Below are 19,707 nucleotides of genomic sequence, written 5' to 3'. Positions count from 1 at the left end.
TTGACAACTAATTTACAGGATTAGGAGGGGTAGAATTATTTCCGTGTCCAAAGGGGGATCCGCAGATCCACTGAGGATGTTAAGATCCAAATGATCTGATTTGGGGACATCAGCTAAAAAAGTTTGTTGTGGATACCATCAAAGACGCATGCCAGACACCAACGCCTGCATCCTAAACATGAGTGACAAATTAGGTATAAGAGGCGTAGAGGAGCAATCCGAACTCCAGTGTGGATATTTTGGGAAGAGGGTCAGGGTGCAAGGCCAAGGTTGAAGGCTCCAGTGCAACATATACTGCCCACGTAAGGAAGAAAATATCATCCCTTTCTTCTCACAGTATTCTCTGACTCAATTTCGAATCAGCGTTTTCAATATCCTTCATTTTTTCCTTACAAAATACTAAAAAAAACTAGCTACACACAAAAAAAAAAAAAAAAAAAAAACAGCTCAACTATGGCCATGCACTTTTGGTTTAAGGCTTGGTTTCATCTAGGCCCTACTCCCAGAGCCCCTCCCCCCACACAGACAAGCATTGGCATAGCCAATAGGTCTCGCCTTTGGGACCTTTTAAGCACAATATCCTTGGTGCAACAACATCAACTGTTGCATGGCTAAACACTGCCAATGCTTGTTTTTGCTTGCGGCCCTTACTGAGAACAAGCACTCCTACCCACCCGCCCACGAATACCAGAACTTCTCTATTGTCAAGAGCACCGCTACTCACTGCATCAGGTCACCATTTCAGGTCACAAATAGTCATATGAGCAAGAAAACGATTTAAGGGCCTTTTCATGGCGGATTATCCAGCTTAACAACACAAAAGGTTGTATGAGGATTCTCCAGCACCCCTAAGTCTAGTGCTCCAGGCCCAAGGAAGCGGTGTTTCTTTTACGTATGGTCCAGGATGATTCAGGTTGGAGAGGCAGCATCTAAATTGAAATCAACTAGAAATTGTAATTATTGATAGTCAACATATCTTTGACGAGTATGTGAAATACCAATAGACCCCGGTTTGATAACTCTTACGGTTTTGTGGTGGAGCGGAAGGTGGGTTGTGAGATCAGGGAAAAAGAAAGCAAAATCCCCCTTTGCAACTTCGTGTATTTTGAGGCGAGAAGAGAATGTGCTTAGAGCCCTTACTACGTCTATTTCTACTTCGTAGCTGTTCCTCTTTCGCAAATCTTCCTTTCCAGCCCCATCCAATCAATAACAAAGACACGTCCCTTGAAATAGGAAGTGGAGAGGCGCCTAGACGTCCCTTGAAATAGGAAGTAGAGAGGCGCCTAGAAAACTGTGTAGATGTCACATACCCGTACTCAGACAAGAGAGCGATAGGGAGTGCAAAAGAACGGATGATGCCGCTGTCACTAGCAAAAAGGGACAGAGCTCTGTCGGGGCGAAAATGAGACTCTGATGTCTCCAGCCATCAAGCACTGGCAGAATGAAATCAGTCTGGCCCGATAGCAAGGAATGGATAGCAGTTATTGCACTCCCAACCTTTAACGCTCTTCAGCTACATTAGAACATGAAACTAGTTGCAAAAGTTAAAAACCATGTCCATCTAGTCAAAGGAAGCGTACAACATCTGTATAATCAATGGATAGGATATTCATTAGGTTTGCATATGATAGACTCCAGCCCATTATTTAAATTAAAAAGGGAATTAGTGAGCCAAACCGCTCGGCAAGTACTGCACCTAAACATGTAACCACTTTGCTACACCTTCATGCACATTTAAAGGCATCCTACAATAACTGACAGGTGGAACCATGTCACACGCCACACCTTCAACGAGTTAAGGCTCATTAGCAATCATCATTTAGCCCCTTGCGATTTTAAACCGAGTATAACTATTAAAAGCAACACTACAAGTCCCATAATGCAACTTATTGCTGTTACAAAGCAATCTGTCTGAATGTGTTGCATATAGCCTGGACTCCCTTGTCAGTTAAAAATGGGTGCCCCTTGTTGGTGAAGAAGCAACGTGTTGCATATACATGTAAAGTCCTGGCTGGAATGGGGCATATGAAAGCGTGTGAATCAGCTTCAACGCATGTTATGGCTTCATCTCAGAGATGCATGACAACGGAGGGTTTGGAGGTGAAATGTCATTAAGAAAAACGTTTCTCCCACAGTTAAGGTCAAAGTTACCAATTTTGGGATAGCTAACGTTATAAGATCTATTTTACAACACCAACAACATACATGGAATCATTAAAATAATGAAGCAACCTCAGTCCTTCAACAATTATTTTCAGAACCAAATCATGATGTTTAGATTTATTTTTGGTGTTTCGTATAGCACCAATTGTCACCTTACAATAACTTCCACAAGCCGTACATTTTAAAATCAAATGATGATAAACGCATACAATCCCATAAAGAGAATAACACAGTCCCGTCCAGCGGGACGGGGTTGCGTCCGGCCTTTATCACACCTGAACAGTTTGAGGCAGAGGCTTTCTAGTCAGTAGGTGCGATTAAAGTCTAACACAGAGTCGGTTTTCATTCCATACATATTTTAAGCTAACCTAAACGTGGCCTGGAGTTATCAGGGTTTGCAACAGGCAGAAAGCTCTACTCAGTCACCACAAAGGCTGATGACGCAAAGCACGTTTTAAGGCGAAAATGGCATTCACTTGCATTAATTTGTACAAAGATGAACAAGATAAGCCCGCCCTGGTTTAAAGCTCGCCGCTTGCAGTAAAATGGGATTTTCTCATGTTGTTTACGTCTTCGGCTCTGTGCTGTCGCCAGAGAGCATCTCTAACTTCCTGTTCGTTCTTAACTGGGTCAGTTTTAAAGCTGAAACCGCAAAAGGGGACACGCGCCGCAGACGTCGATGATACATTTACGCCAACCCACGTTTCAAGGTGGAAAAGGCCGAGATGATAACATGGAGAACAAGCACGAAAGTGAAAGCTCATTGAGGCACACAAGGCTTAATGAGCCTTGACAGAAACCCACATGGTGGCTGCGCGCATGCACGCTCGTGTGAACGTAAGCGCTAGGCCACCAAAAGCCTGTGGCAGCACTTAGAAAACCCACACACTAAATTTCTCGCAGAGCAGCGCATGCGCTGGCTCAGCGAGACCTAAAAAAAGGCCTTGGCACAGATATTGGCACAGGACTGGATGCTGATCAGGCCATGTGACCAGAGTGGGCTACATGGAGGCTAGGTACAGGCCCTGCGCCTAGAACCTGCTATTAATGGGAGAAAACTGGCATGTCAGCTATGCAATGAAGATGACGCGGAGTGCACTGGAGGTTTGATGCAAAGAGGGTCCTATTAACTCCCAATGTACAAATCCAAGGGCAGTCTGCGGCATCAGTTGGGTGCACAGCAGATTGAGCTTGACACTTGGCAAAAAGCCTTATGCAACTGGAGTTAGGACCTAGCCGAAGACCAGGGAGTGAGCAGGAGGTTGGGTATAGAGCCTGGCCGCAGGCACAGCAAGGACTGGCTGCAAAGGGATAGGAAATATATAATCAAAAGACCCCAAAACCTCCCTGGAAAACTATTAATGGGAGTTCTACTTTCTTCTACTCATAAGGCATTAACATGTTTTTAAAAGGTTAAGCAGTGGTCGAGAAGAGCGAACTGCTTGCACCATTCCTCTCCGTGCACTCTGGAAGATGCAGTCCTCAATAGTGTTCAAACTCACAATTAATTGATTGCCACACAGTGTTGACACAGCAAGTGCTGAACATTCCTGAACATATATTTTGTACTAACTGGGCCTCAGGGTCAAAGTACAATCTGTTATCAGGCGGCTTTCAGTATATCAGGTTTTTTACACTTCAAACTCACACTTTGGAGTTTGTCAATCAAACATCCGTTTAGGAAATTTAGAAAAATGGGGGAAGGGAGCATACTAGGCTATAAAAAGTCTGATAAATTCCCTTATAAACTTCATAGCTAAATTTTAGCTTTCACAATCTCACACTATTTATATTGCTACATGAACTTGTGTCCGCCACACTTCTTGTGATGTTGACTACCAAGTAGGCATTGAGGTTGTTATTTGGGGTTCAGTCTTCAATCAGAAAAATGTTCAATAAATTATACATTTAACGAGTCTGATGTTCCTGCTCTCCCTCGCCACAGAACAGAGGTACCATTCAAGTATTCCTTTTAACTGCACAAACTATCACATACTCCACTGGTAGGTGAGTTTTCAAAACTATCGGGTCTAGCAGGGGCCTTAAATTTCCTCTGCAGCCTCACAGCAAGCTGAATTGTTGCTACTGAAGTACTAGAATATTGAAAACTTCCATGGTGGGTTATACTAAACTGGGACCAGCCAAAACAAAGGCCACTCAGTTTTCATACTTTAAGACTGCAGATATCACTGAAGAATTCTCTTGAGACAGCGAAATGTTACATTTAGTGGCATATCATTCCAAAAACTCCTGAACTTTCATAACCTAGTAGTTTACCAGTGATAATTTTATTGGTGTTCTGGCAGAAGAAGCAGGTATATAATGCCACAGCAATGGGCAGGCTGTGGTGTAATCTCTGAGTCTTCCTATACTCCGCAAGGTGCCTTGCTGTCAGGTCTCTATAGCTCTCACATTTAGTGAAACTTGCACAGGAACATGACCCTGTGAGCTATTTTGGGTGTCTAAGATTTGGCGGAGGCTCCTCTCCCATGAAGGTATTTTCTCTAAAGCTCCTTTGTTGAGAAATGAATGAATCTGTTTCAAAAGCAAAGGCTGAGTTTTGTCATCACTTTTCATTTGTGATTAAAAAAGAGTGAGTGAGTGGCTGATTCACAGAACTAACTTAAGACAAAAGCCTAAACTTACTACCATTTTGGTATTCACAGAAATTAGTAGTCCTAATTTTAGGACTCCTAAATGCCTTCTGTGAATACCTAAAGGATTTTTCAGGGGGGGGGGGTGTTTTCACAAATTAAATACAGCAGCACTGTGGGGGGGGGGACGGGGGGGGTGTGTGTCTGTGTGTCTGTGTGTGTCTGTGTGTGTCTGTGTGTGTGTCTGTGTGTCTGTGTGTCTGTGTGTCTGTGTGTCTGTGTGTGTCTGTGTGTGTCTGTGTGTGTCTGTGTGTGTCTGTGTGTGTCTGTGTGTCTGTGTGTGTGTGTGTGTGTGTGTGTGTGTGTGTGTGTGTGTGTGTGTGTGTGTGTGTGTGTGTGTTTTCACAAATTAAATACAGCAGCACTTGAAAGTCTGAGTTTATTAAATACAACTTGAATCTATATATATTACCTTCCTCATAAATAAATACTATAACTCTCTCAATATATCCTCTAGCTCCACTCTGCCTCATTCTACTACTCTCCTCAAAGCACTACCCTATTTCCCACCATATACCTCTCTCAATAGACCCTCTGCCTCCACTCCGACTCATCCCAAACCCCATTCTACTACTATGATCCCCAAAATAACCCTTTCTAGACTCTTCCCTCCTCTACCCGTGAGAAAGTGCCATCTTTCTTGCATGGTATGTCCCCACTTTTTGCTGAATGTACTTTGTGTGTGCCCTGGGCTCCTGCCAATCAGGTGCCCAGGGCCGATGTTCCTTCCCTAAAAACGGTGCTGAAACCTAAAACCCAAATTGGCAAACCCTGGCCACATGTCAGCCTCTGGTAAATGGTACACTAGGTACACAGGGCCGTGTGACCAGGGACGGCCACTAAGGGCTGCAGCACTTATTGTGCCACCCTTAGAGGCCCTGTACCCTGACACAAACACACTGCCCTTGCAGGCGGAGTGTCTGGGTATAGAACCAAACAGAGTCGACATGGCACACATCCCTGTGTGCCATGCCCACAAAAATACACTGCCCTGGCATACATCAGTAACCCCTCTAGCTGGGTGCCCTATGCCAGTGGTGTGGGTACAGGAGCACGAGCCCTGTGCCCCTACAGTATCCAGGTCCATTCCTGGGCACTGTAAGTTCAGTGCTGCCATTTAAGAGTATATGGTGCTGGGAGATCGTCAACACGAACTCCACAACACCATGATGGCTCCACTGAAGACTGAGAAGTTTGGTATCAAACTTCTCAGCACATTAAACCCGTACTGATGCCAGTGCAGGATGTAATGTACAATGCACAACAGAGGGTATCTTAGAGATGCCCCCTGAAACTAACCTACAATCCACGTCTGGTCTGTGGGGCTGCCTATACTGCCACACAGCCGACATGTTGCTGGACCCCTGGGTATAGAGCCACCCGCTCCCCTGGGCCTGCAACAATGCACATCCTGGGCGAGGTGCTAGGTCTCCTCCCCCAGGATGGGCAGGAAAAGCTTCAAAGGCATGCCGCTTTTGTGAGCTTCTCCAGGCCACTTGCTGTACTCAGCAACTGGCCCCTACCGGTTCTAAACCACCACTCTGGCGTGAAGACTGCCCGGAAACCCCAAGGAAGGACAGGGGGTGTGCCAGCCTCTGCCAACCCCATCCCTCAGGTGGGGAGGCGAGGGGAAACATCTTCGGGCTCTCACCATCTTGAAGATGGGAAGCCTTGCCCAATCAGGACAAGGCCACTGCCCCCCTCTCACAGGAGAGTGGCAGGATAGGGGGCGTACCCACCCCAGGGCAGGGACCCAGTAGTCGCTGCCCTTTACCTACCTGTAATGCCACTAAATTTAGTATTTAGGGGCACCCTGAACCTTTCTTCCCTAGATCCAGATTCCGAAACAGCAAAGAAGATCAAGAAGAAAGAAGACCTGCCGTGCAGCTGCTAACAAGAGGAAGACACCAACTGCTTTACCCCCAGCCCTACCGGCCTGTCGACCCTCGAACCTGCTCCTGCTAAATCCCGGCATCTCCCGTGGCCAGCAACCTCACAAACCCCGGAGGACCTGGCTACCTTGTGACTCTGAGCATCTGTGACTCCCACGAGCAGTGGCCCTACTCAAAGCAAGTAACTGACCCCTGGCATCAGCCAGGAACCGCAAACCCTGCACACTCTGAACCCACTAAGCCTGGCCTGTGCTGGAGTGGACAAAGACCACAAGGACGTCCCCCCGGTGACTGTGACCCCGAATCCGGCACCCAAGGACCCACCTCAACGCTCCAGACGACGCCTGCAGCCTCAGAACCATGGACCCCCCCAACAGCGATCAACAAAGGGTAAGATTTCCCGACACCAAAAGGCACCCCGGCGCCCTTGGGCCCCCTGTGCCCAACTCCTGGGTACCTACCTATCCTCCAACTACCTAACTTACCTCTCGAAGTGGTGGTCGCACCTGAAGAATCTTCATCCCAGAGCTTGCAGCCCTTGTTCGTTCTTGAGCTTTTTCATTGCAATCCATTGAACGCCCGACGGCTCAAAAGCACCCTGCACCCAGCGGCCCGAGTGGCCCTGGCAGTGCAACTTCTACTCTAACCTACTTCCCCATTTGCCCTGAGCAAGTGACCAGGAGCCAAGCTCCCACAGCCGCGTGGCCTGCTAGCCAGCAGCCACCAACCACGGGCCCCCTGCCTCCCATAGGATAACATTGGGCTTACCTAACTCTGCACCCGGCTGCCCCTGTGCCGCTGAAGGTGTAACAACTGTACTTACCTGACCCTGGGAGACCCCTGAGTCTATGCCCAGCACCTTAACTCTGCCAGTCGAATACTTATCCAAAAGCCGATAACTCACTTTTCTTCCATAGGGTGACATTGGCTGGCTTCACTTGAAAATTCTTCTAAGTGTGGAGTTTCTAAACTTTAAAATATTCACCTAAAATCAACGGGGTAACGAAATCGAAAATACTCACCTGCTATTAGGAGAGATCCCAGTGCTGGATCTTGGTGCCCAGCACTCACCCTGAAAAGTAATTACATCCATACTTACCGCTAACTCAATTTTCTCCCATAAGAAACCATTGACTGTTTTTCTGTGAAATTTCGATTTTTGCAAACTACAAATATTCTTTAAAAATCGTACCAACTGTGAAAAACGTAATTACTTACCTGTTTTAGATAGATGTCCTAGTACTGAGCCTAGGAGCACAGCACTGGATTACAAAAGTAACGAGAACATACTTTACCTGCAACTTGAATTTCCTTCCATAGGATAACATTGCCTGGTTTTTGCTGAAAAAGTTTCCAAGTGTCGATTTTGCAAACCTACAAATATTTGTTAAAAATCGCATGTATAACCTAAACGCATTCTCCCAACTGCTTACAAGTGGCACACTAGTGCTGGATCCAGGATCCAACACTGAAATAGAAAAAGTAACAATAACCCCACTTACCTGCTAAGTGAATTTCCTCCCATAGGATAACATTGGTGATTTCATTAGAAAAAGTTTCTAAGTGTCAACTTTTAAAATACCAAAATATTGCTTAAAAATCACAACAGTAACTACATCGCATTTACTCACCTGTTTCGAGGATCTGTCCCAGGACCGAATCTAGGATCCAGTTCTGGAGTTAGAAAAGTAATCCTAAAAGTAATCAATTGCATTTAACTTGAAATTCCCATTGAGCTCAATGTATTATTGTGTTTGAAATTGTGTTGCCTCTTGCAACAAACTAACTATTGCATTCAAAAGTCAATTGCCTATTGCAAAGTATTTAACTAAAGCATCTCATTCTGAGAAAGTATATTTTGATACCTATTGTTGGTTCTAAAATAAAACAACCATATATTTGTATATACAAACCATTGGCCTAGAGTTCATTTATTGAGTGTGTGAGACCATTTGCTGACTGAGTGTGTACAACAAATGCTTTACATTGTCCTCTGATACTGCCTTACTGCTCGACCAAGCTACCACTTTAGAGAGTAAGGTTATATCTAACTTTAGCCTCTGCCAAACCTCTGGGGACTGTGGACTGTGTACACACTACTCATTTGGGAACAGTATATACAGAGCCACTTTCCTACAACCCATCCTTGCATCATCTCATACCTCTTCTACTACTGAGATCTCTCAAACAAGCCTTTCTAAACCCCTCCCTCTTATATCTCCCCTAGATTTATCTGATACCTCATCTTTCTCCCTAATCCACTTTTGGAGACACCCCCCCCCCCCAATCTCTCCTTTACTCATCCCAAATTTCCTCCTACTGTTATGATCTCCAAATAAACACTTTCTAGACCCTTCCCTCTTCTCTCACCCCACTATCTTTTTCAATCTAACAGACTCTCATGGGCACCGCTCAAATTAGTTTCATATTTCCCTATACTAATTCACCACTAATTCTCTGTGGGTTTCGGAGTAGCGTGCTACTCGCCGAAAAGCAGTTCGACACCTCGTCAGGGGTAGTAAGCGTTCTATAAATGCAATTACAATTACTAGGTGTCTTTATAAATTCCCTTCAGAAACCAAGAGAGATGGCCTGTAGAGATCTTCGCCTATGCGTGCAGACAGACAGTTTTCATTGAGACTATTAATCAATACAGTGTGTAAGGCAGACTAAAGTTCAGCCACATAAATGGCCTAACTGTGCTATTGACAGAAGACAACTAACCACATCTACACGAAGAGTAGAGGACGCATTTACTTATAATTTTACTTATTAAATGTAATAGCTATTCTATCATTTACTGTGACTTGATATTCTAACTTTGAAATATGAATAAATTTGACTTCTTTGGTTTGGTAAATACTGTTTATTTATTCCACCTATTTGGCGTTAGAAGTTTATCCAAAACAGAAAGTTCTGCTACACTGCATCTGTCCAAGATTGGTACAACTGTTGTCACAAGGATGCAATGCTACAGGTTTAAATGGAAAACTTCTCTGGTGCTTGCTATCAGAAGAGACTATAATACTTTGTTGCATAGAGTTACCCTAACATGGAAACATCCATTTGCCAGATAAAAGAAAACATATAACCTCAAGATTAAAGCTAGGTGGAGATGGGTGATTTAACCCCAAAGGCACTCCTTCTTCCACCATTTCCCCCTTTGCTGGACATAAACTAGCTTTTCAGAAAAAAGAGCATCCCACGAAGTTAACAGTCATTCAAAATCTAAAGGTGGCTTTGGTTCTCGCCTATTCCCTAGACCCCCCCCCCCACCTACCCCCAATAGCCAATACTCCTTACTTTGTGACCATGGTTTCTCTTCTGATTGTGAGTGAACCTATACAAATTCGATTTGTCTTCAAGCCATCATACAACAAGAGATTAGAAAAACACACTCCCAGATCCTCAAGTGTTTGACGATGCAGGTCGGTCTCTGCTAGAAAGTGTTATATGTGCTTAAGCAATATAACTGAAGTCGCCTCAGTGAAGTTCAACTCCCATGAATGCAGACGAGAGCTTCTTCCATACTCAGACATTGCACATAGGTAATACGGTAAAACAGAAAAAAGCTAAGGAAAGACTGTAGAGTGAATCTCTTCACATTTTAGTACAGCTTAAAGCAGCACTAGACAAACCGAATGCTGTGATGGTAAACCAGCCATCACAAAGTATTAAAACTCCTACCAAATCAAATGTGGAAGAACAGTCTACTAGAGAACAAACACGTAAAATACAGGAGATTTAACTTTTTTACTTGTTTGTTACCTTGTTTGAAACAATAATGTGAAGTCCTGCTCCCGGAAATGCACCTTGGAAGTCACCTTGCAAATCTCCTTGACATATACATGGACTACAACCTCATCAGTTCCCTTTTCATAGTGGTCATTTTTCACTTGAGTCAGGTTTACAATGGGATCTGCAAAAAACATTAAATTAGGTGAGAAATTACGCACAGCAAATCCATGCACCAAGTGAATAACATTTCTCATACAAGGGTAGGTTACTTACTTGTAAATCTAGTTCTCCATCATGAGAATTGTTTGGATGAAAGTCAGGTCTTTACACGTTTTCTGTGTCTGTTACAGATTAGAACATTGGAATGTTGCGAGCTCCATTGAAAACAATGGAGCGCTCCGGGCTTATAATGGCTGGTATAAGCCCGGAGCTCCAACATTCTGTAAACAAAGCTCTGGCTGTAAACAAAGACTTCAGGGAGCCTGAGGGGATTTCAATTCCATCGCGCTCCCTGAAGGCTTCGTTTTGTAAGAACATTCTGCCCTCTAGTGGCAGAATGTTCTAATAGCCTTATAGCCCTTCGTAGCAGGGCTATACTGCTATTAAAGTCCCGCTGCGTTAGTTAAAGTCCCTCGCCTTCGGCTCGGGCCTTTAACGCTGCAGCGGGCCTTTAATAGCCGGTATAGCCCGCTACGGCGGGCTATAAGGCTATATTAGAACATTGGAATGTGGAGCACTTTATTGTAGACAATGGAGTGCTCCATGCTTCTACAGGCCGGTAAAGGCCCGCAGAGCAACATTCCAATGTTTTACAAAAGCCTCTCGATGCTCGAGGGGATTTTAAATCTCCTCGAGCTTCGAGAAGCCTTTGTTTAATTTGTTAGAACATTGTCCTCTAGTGGCAGAATGTTCGAATAGCTTTATAGCCCTTCGTAGCAGGGCTATACCGCTATTAAAGTTACGCTGCTTTTGCTAAAGTCCCTCGCCTTCGGCTCGGGCCTTTAACGCTGCAGCGGGCCTTTAATAGCCGGTATAGCCCGCTACGGCGGGCTATAAGGCTATAGTAACTCATATGCGAGTGGCTTATGAGTTTTCTCAGGGTACAAGCCTTTTAACTGTACTTTTGATGTTTGCTGCCTGCTGGCGTGAGTTTTTTATGCGCAAGTTGAGCTTGCTAATCCATAACACCTGTCTTTCTCCATGAAACTAGCTGCTCTTGCTAGGTGGGTAAACTAACCGGCATAGATACTTGTTTTACCTAAGGTGTCCCCTGTCAAATCCAACATCTACTTTGCTTTGGCTATCTCCCTATAAAGGGGGAGCTTCGAAACACCAGAATGCACATTACCATATAAAGCAGCCACATATTAACGGCAAGGAAGAAATCCCACAAAATGAGGTCAACAAGAGCATGCTCTCGTGAAATGGAGAACTTTAACTTTTAAAACCTGCAGAATCCCTGGTCGGCTGAATTCATGCTGCCATGGCAACCGCATGAGTAAAGTACTGGCCACCTCAGCCAAAATGTTGTTCATCGTATGACTAGACACCTAGGAGGCCTGTCGACCAGCATCAAGAAAAAAGCTAACAAAGCCAGGAGTGAAAGCACTGTGAGATTGTGGTTCTATCTCCAGGTAGAGCCAGAGAGTACATTTGTCTAACCGGACATGCTAACCGGACATAGTAATTTACGGCGTAGGAGTCGATCGCCGTCAGACGGTGTCCTGCTCGTCGGACGGACTCCTGCTCGTGAGCTCCATGCCCAAGCAGGCTTTGGCGAGGTGAATCTGGGCACTGATCGAGAGTGCTGCTGTGCTGGTAAAGGGTACGGCCTGTCCGACAAACTATCGTACATTCTGACGGCATGCGGTGAGTTTGTGACACTATCGGATGCGGATGGTGGGCGATTGCTGAGCTCTCTGTTTTGAGAATTCCTCTGGATGTTCTGCAGGGACTGCGGATCGGCTCCAGATGTGCTCTGCAGCCCATCAAGGCTTAGGTGCACCGGGCTCTGTGCTGCCGTTGTGCCTTATTGTCATCTGATTGGATGGAGCGTCTGTGAAGCCACTGAACCGGTGATGCCCGTCTGGTAGTATATCTCACGGTATCTGCTCCCTCCAGTCCCCACTCTCCTTGACTCCACAAACCCGGAGTGCTCATCTGGGGCTGATTGGTGGCTCCCGTCGCCCTGGTCATCACTGTGGCCATCTTGGGATCTCCTCTTACGATCACTTGCTCACCTCCCCAAACCGCCATCTTGCGGTGTCCCTGCTGCCTGAATGGACTATTTCTCAGTATGAACTCCATCATCTGGGATGTGACTTATGCCAGCAACTCCCATCGATGCTCAAATGTTGTACACTGAGCCGTAATCAGTCTCTTGGTTTCCTCAAAGGCCTGATTTGTTTTATTTGGGAGTTGATACAGGGTCCACCTGGCCCTTTCTAACCCCTTGTCTGGAAAGCTGGTCCTCTGCAACTTTTTCAAAATCGTGGTCCATTGATGGAATTTATTAAGGCATGCAAATGACGAGGATGATTATTCCACATTGCTAACCTCTGCGTGCTCCCTCGGGGACATTTTAATGGAGCCCAACTGAATGTTAGGTCGCCCACCCCCACTTTCTTTTGCTTCACCTCCTTACTTTCTTCCCAAGGCTGTCATCTCTCCCGTTTTTTAGGTCTCGGCTAGCGAAGGCTGCGCTTGCGCAGTCTCGCTTGCAAAATTTGTTTTTTAGTACGGGGCTTGAGCCCGCCCCTCTTCTCCATTGGCTGGCTTCCTAAACGGAGGCCAGCCATTGGAGGAGAGGGGCGTCTGTCCGTTTAAGCCCCGTCTTTTTCAGATTTGGGGGCGTGTTTTTTTACTTTCTTTCTCTCCTCTGGAATGTAAACATTCCAGCCAATGGGAAGAGGAGAGAAAGAAAAACACGCCCCCCAATCCGAAAATGCCGCTGCGTTTCTCAGAGGCATTTCTGCTTGACCTCGGAGAAAGATGGTGGCGCTCGCTCCCTCTCCTCGGGTTTTTGGGAGTGACTTTACAGGATCTAGCTTGGTGTGTTTTGTTTTTTCTGAACCTGAAGTAAGTCCCAAAGCTTACCTGCTGAAATAAACAGATCTGCCCCAGGGAGGTAAACAGCACACACCTCATCAGGTGCTTCGCAGCACATAGCGCCGACCCACGCCGCTCCCGTCCGTACCCGGCGGCTGAAGCCAGGGACTGTAATTACTAACCTGATATAAATACTGCGGCTGATTGCAATCATTAGGGCGCCCATCACATGGTTACCTCTGGGCACGCACAGCGCCTCGGCCATGCCTTCAGTGCGCGCGCGACCAACGGGTAACTGTTTGCAATTACCCTAGTGCTGGAGTATGAGCGTGCCGGCCCCATCCATTAACGGATTGGCACGGCGGCACGTGGAGGGCACGGCTCACCCGGCTCAGGATGCGCCAGGCAGAGGCGCCCCGGCGGTGCCCAGCGCGTGCCGTGATGGCAGCGCACCTCGTGCTCTCAAGTGCCAATCAGTGCAGCTCATCGGCGTTAACTGCAATTTATGTGTTCAATGAGCGTTGTTTAACTGCAGTTCATTTATTATTGTAAACACATTTTCACTGCTGGCTGCTCACATTCCCAGCCCTGCCTCGAAACAAAAGGGGTGGGCATCGAAAGGGCAGCAAGTCCGACCGGTAGCTGCCGAGCTGCAGTTTACCGAATTCTATGTTCTGGCTTTAGGAGGGGAGACCTTAGTGCTGGGACACTTTGGTAGCGCTATAAATCATTTTGTTATCATTGTTATGAGTATTATTATTATTTAAATAAAGCTCATTTTGGTACCAGTCGAGGAGTAACGGCTTACTATTTGTCCTTCCTCGTTTCCGGGGTTCCAGGAGCGCACCAATAAACAACTCACTCGCTATTTTCACGACCATCAAACAGGACTCCCTGCGCGCATCCATTACACGGTTGTATGGCTCAGTCCGCATCGCACAAAATCAAGAAAATGGCGCCTGTGTAGCACGCACCAGACCACAGGTGCGCCCATCCAGCAAGAAAACGCAGACTGACCTGGTAAAGCCCCGGCCTCTTGGCCAGCACACCACACTCACGGACTGAAAAGGCAAAACCTGTTTACTCTGAGAACGAGACAAAAAAAACACAATACGAACACCACCAAGGGTACTCCGAGGCCATGCAGATGGCAGTAATGTAACTCAAAACAATGAATGCAAAATCCAAGCCCAAAAGGATCGACACCGTGCTTTGTAGACCATCTGCAGCCTTTTCTCTCGCTCTCAGCCCATTCCACATGTAGTGAAACTCAAAGTGGCTCTGTCTGGTGAGAGGCCGGAAGAGAACTGTGCTGTGTTTCGGCCCTTACATACAGCAGTCAGGAGCTGGCCTTAAGATCTAAGGCTTTGAGGGTACAAACATCAGACTTAGTCTTCAGGACGACTCCCGCTTGTCTCATCAAGACCTCACATGGACTGAGGTGGCTAACAAAGCCCAAGACCTCACATTGACTGAAGTAGCTACCGAAGTCCAAGACCTCACAACAATGCTGTTTCTTTAAATGTTTTAAAAACAAAAACATAAACAAAAGGAATATGCTACTTACCAGTATGCATCTGTTCTTGGCATGTAGAACTGCAGATCTACACACTTTTGCATAGATCGCCATCTGGTGTTGGGCCCGGATGTTTGCAGTTTGTTTTTCCTCTTGGAAAGTCTTTGGAAGTCACGAGGTCGGTGACTCCTCCTTTGGATCGTATTGCGCATGGGCTTCGGCTCCATCCTCAGATTGTTTTTCGCCAGCAGGGAAAGATGGAGCGTAGTAACAACAGTGAAGAAACCCATGTGGGTTGTATCTAAATAAGATAGACTGGAACAGATATAGGTAGCCGGGGAGGCGGGTGGGCGTGTATAGATCTGCAGCTCTACATGCCAAGAACAGATGCATACTGGTAAGTAGCATATTCCGTTCAAGGCATATGAGCTGCAGATTACACACTTTTGCATAGACTATGTAGCTGCTTTGCAGATATCATCTAGTGGGATGTTCCCTAGAAAAGCCATGGAAGCTCCTATCTTCCGTGTAGAATGGGCTTTAGGGGGAACGGAAAGCGTTCCTTTTGCTTTGTGGTACCAAATCTGGATGCATTTTACAATCCACCTAGCTATCCCTGGTTTTGAGATGGGGTTGCCCTTGTGTGGTGACAACACCAGATCTGTCAGCTGCCCCTGGGCCTGGTTCCATTGGCGCGCTAAGCACTCTTGGAGTGGACACATCTGGAGTCTTGCGTGAGGCACTATGAAAATGCAAGAGGCCATCATCCCTATCAGTTGCATAAACACTCGTGCTGGAAGGGAGTGTTGAAGTACGAATTTTTGTCGCAAAGCCTGAATGCTTGTAATCCTGGCCGGATTGGGGTAGGCTATCGCTTTTGAGGTGTCTATGGTGGCACCGAGGTATTGTTTTATGTGGGATGGTGTTAGCTGGGACTTTGTGGTTCACCGTGAAGCCTAGTTGGTGAAGTACTTGGATTGTGGTGGCGGTGTGGTGTACACATTGGTTGTATGAAGTGGCTTTTATCAGCCAATCGTCCAAGTATGGGAAGACGTGAATGTGCTGTCTTCTGAGGTGTGCTGCCACCACCAATAGGCACTTGGTGAATACCCGTGGTGCTGTTGTGACTCCGAACGGGAGCACTTTGAATTGGTAGTGTTGTCCGTCCACTACAAATCTGAGGTACTTTCTGTGAGCATGGTGTACTGGAATGTGAATGAATGAATGAATGAATGAATGAATGAATGAAGGTAGATTTATACCGCGCAAACTTAGCCCAATGGGCGTCAAGGCGCCTAACAAATAAAGCTGACTGGCACAAACAGGAGAGCTTACTGGTAGGCCTTTATAAAATACCAGGTTTTAAGAGCTTTCCTAAACAAGGCCAGAGAGGGTAGTGACTTAATCTCCAGGGGGAGACCATTCCAGAGTAGAGGAGCGACAATGGAAAAGGCTCTGCTCCCCCATCTGGTCTTTTTAAAGCGAGGAACTACCAGCTGGTTAGAGTCTGAAGATCGCAAACGCCTACTAGGAATGTATCGGGTAAGCAGTGACCCCAAAGCATTTGAGGGGCCAGCCTGCAAGGCTCTGTAGGTGAGGCAGAGAAGTTTAGGAATGTATTGGGTAAGCAGTGACCCCAAAGCATTTGAGGGGCCAGCCTGCAAGGCTCTGTAGGTGAGGCAGAGAAGTTTAAAAGAGATTCTAAAATTGATAGGAAGCCAGTGCAGGTTCTTCCGGGCCAGCGTTGCCGAGGAGTCCCTAGGAAGTGCTAAGACTAATCTGGCAGCAGCGTTCTGCACCACCTGCAGACGCTGTATAAGATATTTGTTGGACTCCGCATATAATGCATTACAGTAATCTAATCTGGAGCCCACAAGGGCAATCACTGTCTGTTTACGTGCGAGCGGGGACAGATAGTGAAGGATTCGTTTCAGAGTTTTAATGACTCCCCAACACGTGGCCACAGTCCTGTTAATCTGACAGTTCATGGCGAGTGAAGTATCAAAGATGACACCAAGATTCCTAGCCGTAGAAGAAGGAGTAGGGCAAGTTCCGAGGGACGGAGGCCACCACTCATTGGACCAGATGTCTTGATCCTTGCCGAAAACCAGAACCTCAGTTTTATCGGCATTAAGTTTTAAAGAATTTAGTACCATCCACTCAGCTACCATCTGCATACAGGACCTAAAACTAGAAGCAGAGACACTAGCAGAGTGGCTTAGGGACACCATAATTTGCGTGTCATCAGCATAAGACACTACCTCCATCCCCTGCGATCTTACTAATCTAGCAAGGGGGGCCACATAAAAATTAAATAGGGTCGGACTTAAGGCCGAACCCTGGGGCACTCCACATTGCAAAGATTTAGCAGGGGAGAGGAACTCACCCAGCAGAACTCTTTGCTCTCTAAGATGTAGAAAAGAGTCAAGGAGACTGAGAGCCTGTCCTGCCACACCTGCCTCCCTCAGCCGAGATGTTAAGGTAGAGGGAGACAGGGTATCGAACGCTGCAGTCAGATCCAGCAAGACTAGAATCGTCGTCTGACCAAGATCGACTTTGCGACGGATGTTATCAGCCACCATAGTCAGGGCGGATTCAGTACTATGAGATTTCCTGAATCCGTGCTGAGAGCTATCCAAGAACTCAGAGGAGTCAAGGAAGGTGGATAGATGAGAATTTAAGTGAGCTTCAAGCATCTTTGCAGGGGCGGGCAACAGGGAGATGGGCCTAAAATTCTTCAGCACTCCAGGATCAAGGGAAGATTTTTTTAGGAGGGGTTTCACTATGGCCTTTTTACAGACCATTGGGAAAATGCCCTGAGTCAAAGCCCCATTCATAACTGCCAATAACGGAGGGAGAAGAGTTTCCCTGCAATCCCTTAGAACTTTCAACGGACAAGGGTCTACAGGGGAGGCTGACTTAGTCATATCAAGCAGCGAATTAAGCCCCTCAAGAGAAAGTAACGGAAAGTGGGTGAGAGACTTGTTTGAATCTCTCTTCCAAGATTCACAAGCCTTAATGTTACCAAGAGAATGCTCGTCCAGCGTCTTCTTTTGGTTGTCAAGAGCCAGATGAATATCCGAAATTTTATTATAGAAAAAATCGGAGATATTATTACAAAGCTCCTGAGAAGCCACCACTAGATCGGGGATCTGAAGAGAGCACAATGAGCCAACAATCTTAAAAAGCTCTTTGGATGAGGGAAGCGAAGTTGTCAGATGAGAGAAATACTCACGCTTCTCTTTAATCACTCGAGATTTATATTCTCGTAGCATCAGTTTGTGATCTTCTCTATCAGACGGAGCCCACGACTTATGCCATTTTCTCTCCTTAATTCTGCAGGTTTGTCTTAGGAGTCTTAAAGGCTCCGTAAACCAAGGTGCAGAAGGTTTCCGCCGCGCAACATATCGCAGAGAAGCGGGGGCTAGGGCATCAACCGCTATAGTAATGGAGTTGACAAGATCTTGAGCAGCCCCATCCACGTCTCTGGAGGCAGAAGTATCAAGGTCTCGCAGAAAAGGAGCAAGAGCTTGATTGGTAATATTCCTGTATCCTCTTTTCAAAACTCTATTGCAAGGAGCAGCTTTGGAGAGCTCCTTAATGGCAGATGCAAATCCAAGGGGTACTGCGAGATGGTCCAACCAGACCAGTGGCAAGGGGGAGCCAACAGAGAGTCTGGGATCATTGGTAAACACCCCGTCCAAAATGTGGCCAGCCCGATGCGTAGGATATTTTACAAGCTGAACAAACTCGCAAGCTTCCAGCGCGTCAATAAGCTGAAAAGAGTCCTTAGAGACCACTTCATCTAGATGAAAATTAAAATCCCCCAGGATTGACAGATGAGATTTGTCAAAATATGGCTCAAGGATTCGAAACAGCTCAGAGCAAAAACTGGTTCTAGGACCCGGCGGTCTATAGACCAGGATGCCAGTAAAAGATACTGTAGAAGAGCATGTTATACAGAAATACAAGGCCTCAAAAGTGTCCGAGGGTTCAGACAGGGTTTTGATAGAGCACAGATATGAGGCCCTGCAAATAATTGCCAAACCCCCCCTCTACGTCCCAGTCTATCCTGTCTGTATAAGGTAAAACCCTCAGGTATCGCTAATATCAGGTCATGACCTGATGAAGCGGATGCCCAGGTTTCAGTCACGAACACCTAGTCAGGTTGCCTATCATTGACAAACTCGTGAAACGCTATGTTATTTTTAATAAGTGACCGAGCATTAATCAAGAAACCAGTTCTAGATGGTAAGGCGTTCAAACTAGGTGAATACTTAACAGGGGCCTTTCCGCAGCGAAAAGAGGGACAGAGCGTTACTTGACACAAAGGACAGGTAGAAGAACGTTTTATCTCATCCGGTGACCGGCCGTAGTGACACGGTCGGGGCGGAGGTCTAAGTGCTAGCAACTCATGCACTGAATACTTCCTCACCATCTGTAAGGGATGCGAGATAGTATTGGTCTCCAGCCCGACCTGCAGCCCGTCCTCAGCGCGGACGGGCGCAGACGGGCTGAACTCAGGCGTAACTCCGGCGGAAATCCGGCGGTCCCGCTGCGCGGATCCGCTGCGCGCCATCACCCGTCTTAAATAGCCGCCTAGTGTCCTTGTGACAGCTAGAGCGTCAACCTCCAAAATGGCGCCGCCAGGCGTCCCGGAGTTCCCCCAATATGGCCGGCAAGCGCGATCAATCCC

The 19,707-nt window shown here is 46.5% G+C and overlaps 1 protein-coding gene across 9 annotated transcripts in view; it reads right to left on the bottom strand.

Annotated features, from left to right (window-relative positions):
- The window catches only part of USP19 (ubiquitin specific peptidase 19), a 638,025-nt gene that overhangs the window by 362,874 nt on the left and 255,444 nt on the right, over positions 1-19,707 (bottom strand). For all 9 annotated transcript variants that reach the window (XM_085624327.1, XM_085624331.1, XM_085624330.1 and 6 more), the window contains one exon: positions 10,478-10,628. In XM_085624327.1, coding sequence (XP_085480453.1) covers positions 10,478-10,628 — 151 coding nt within the window. The remainder of the gene's footprint in view (positions 1-10,477; positions 10,629-19,707) is intronic.

Source organism: Triturus cristatus, chromosome 9 (genome assembly GCF_964204655.1).
Source record: "Triturus cristatus chromosome 9, aTriCri1.1, whole genome shotgun sequence".
Taxonomy (NCBI): domain Eukaryota; kingdom Metazoa; phylum Chordata; class Amphibia; order Caudata; family Salamandridae; genus Triturus; species Triturus cristatus.
This window is presented reverse-complemented; position numbering and strand designations above follow the sequence as displayed.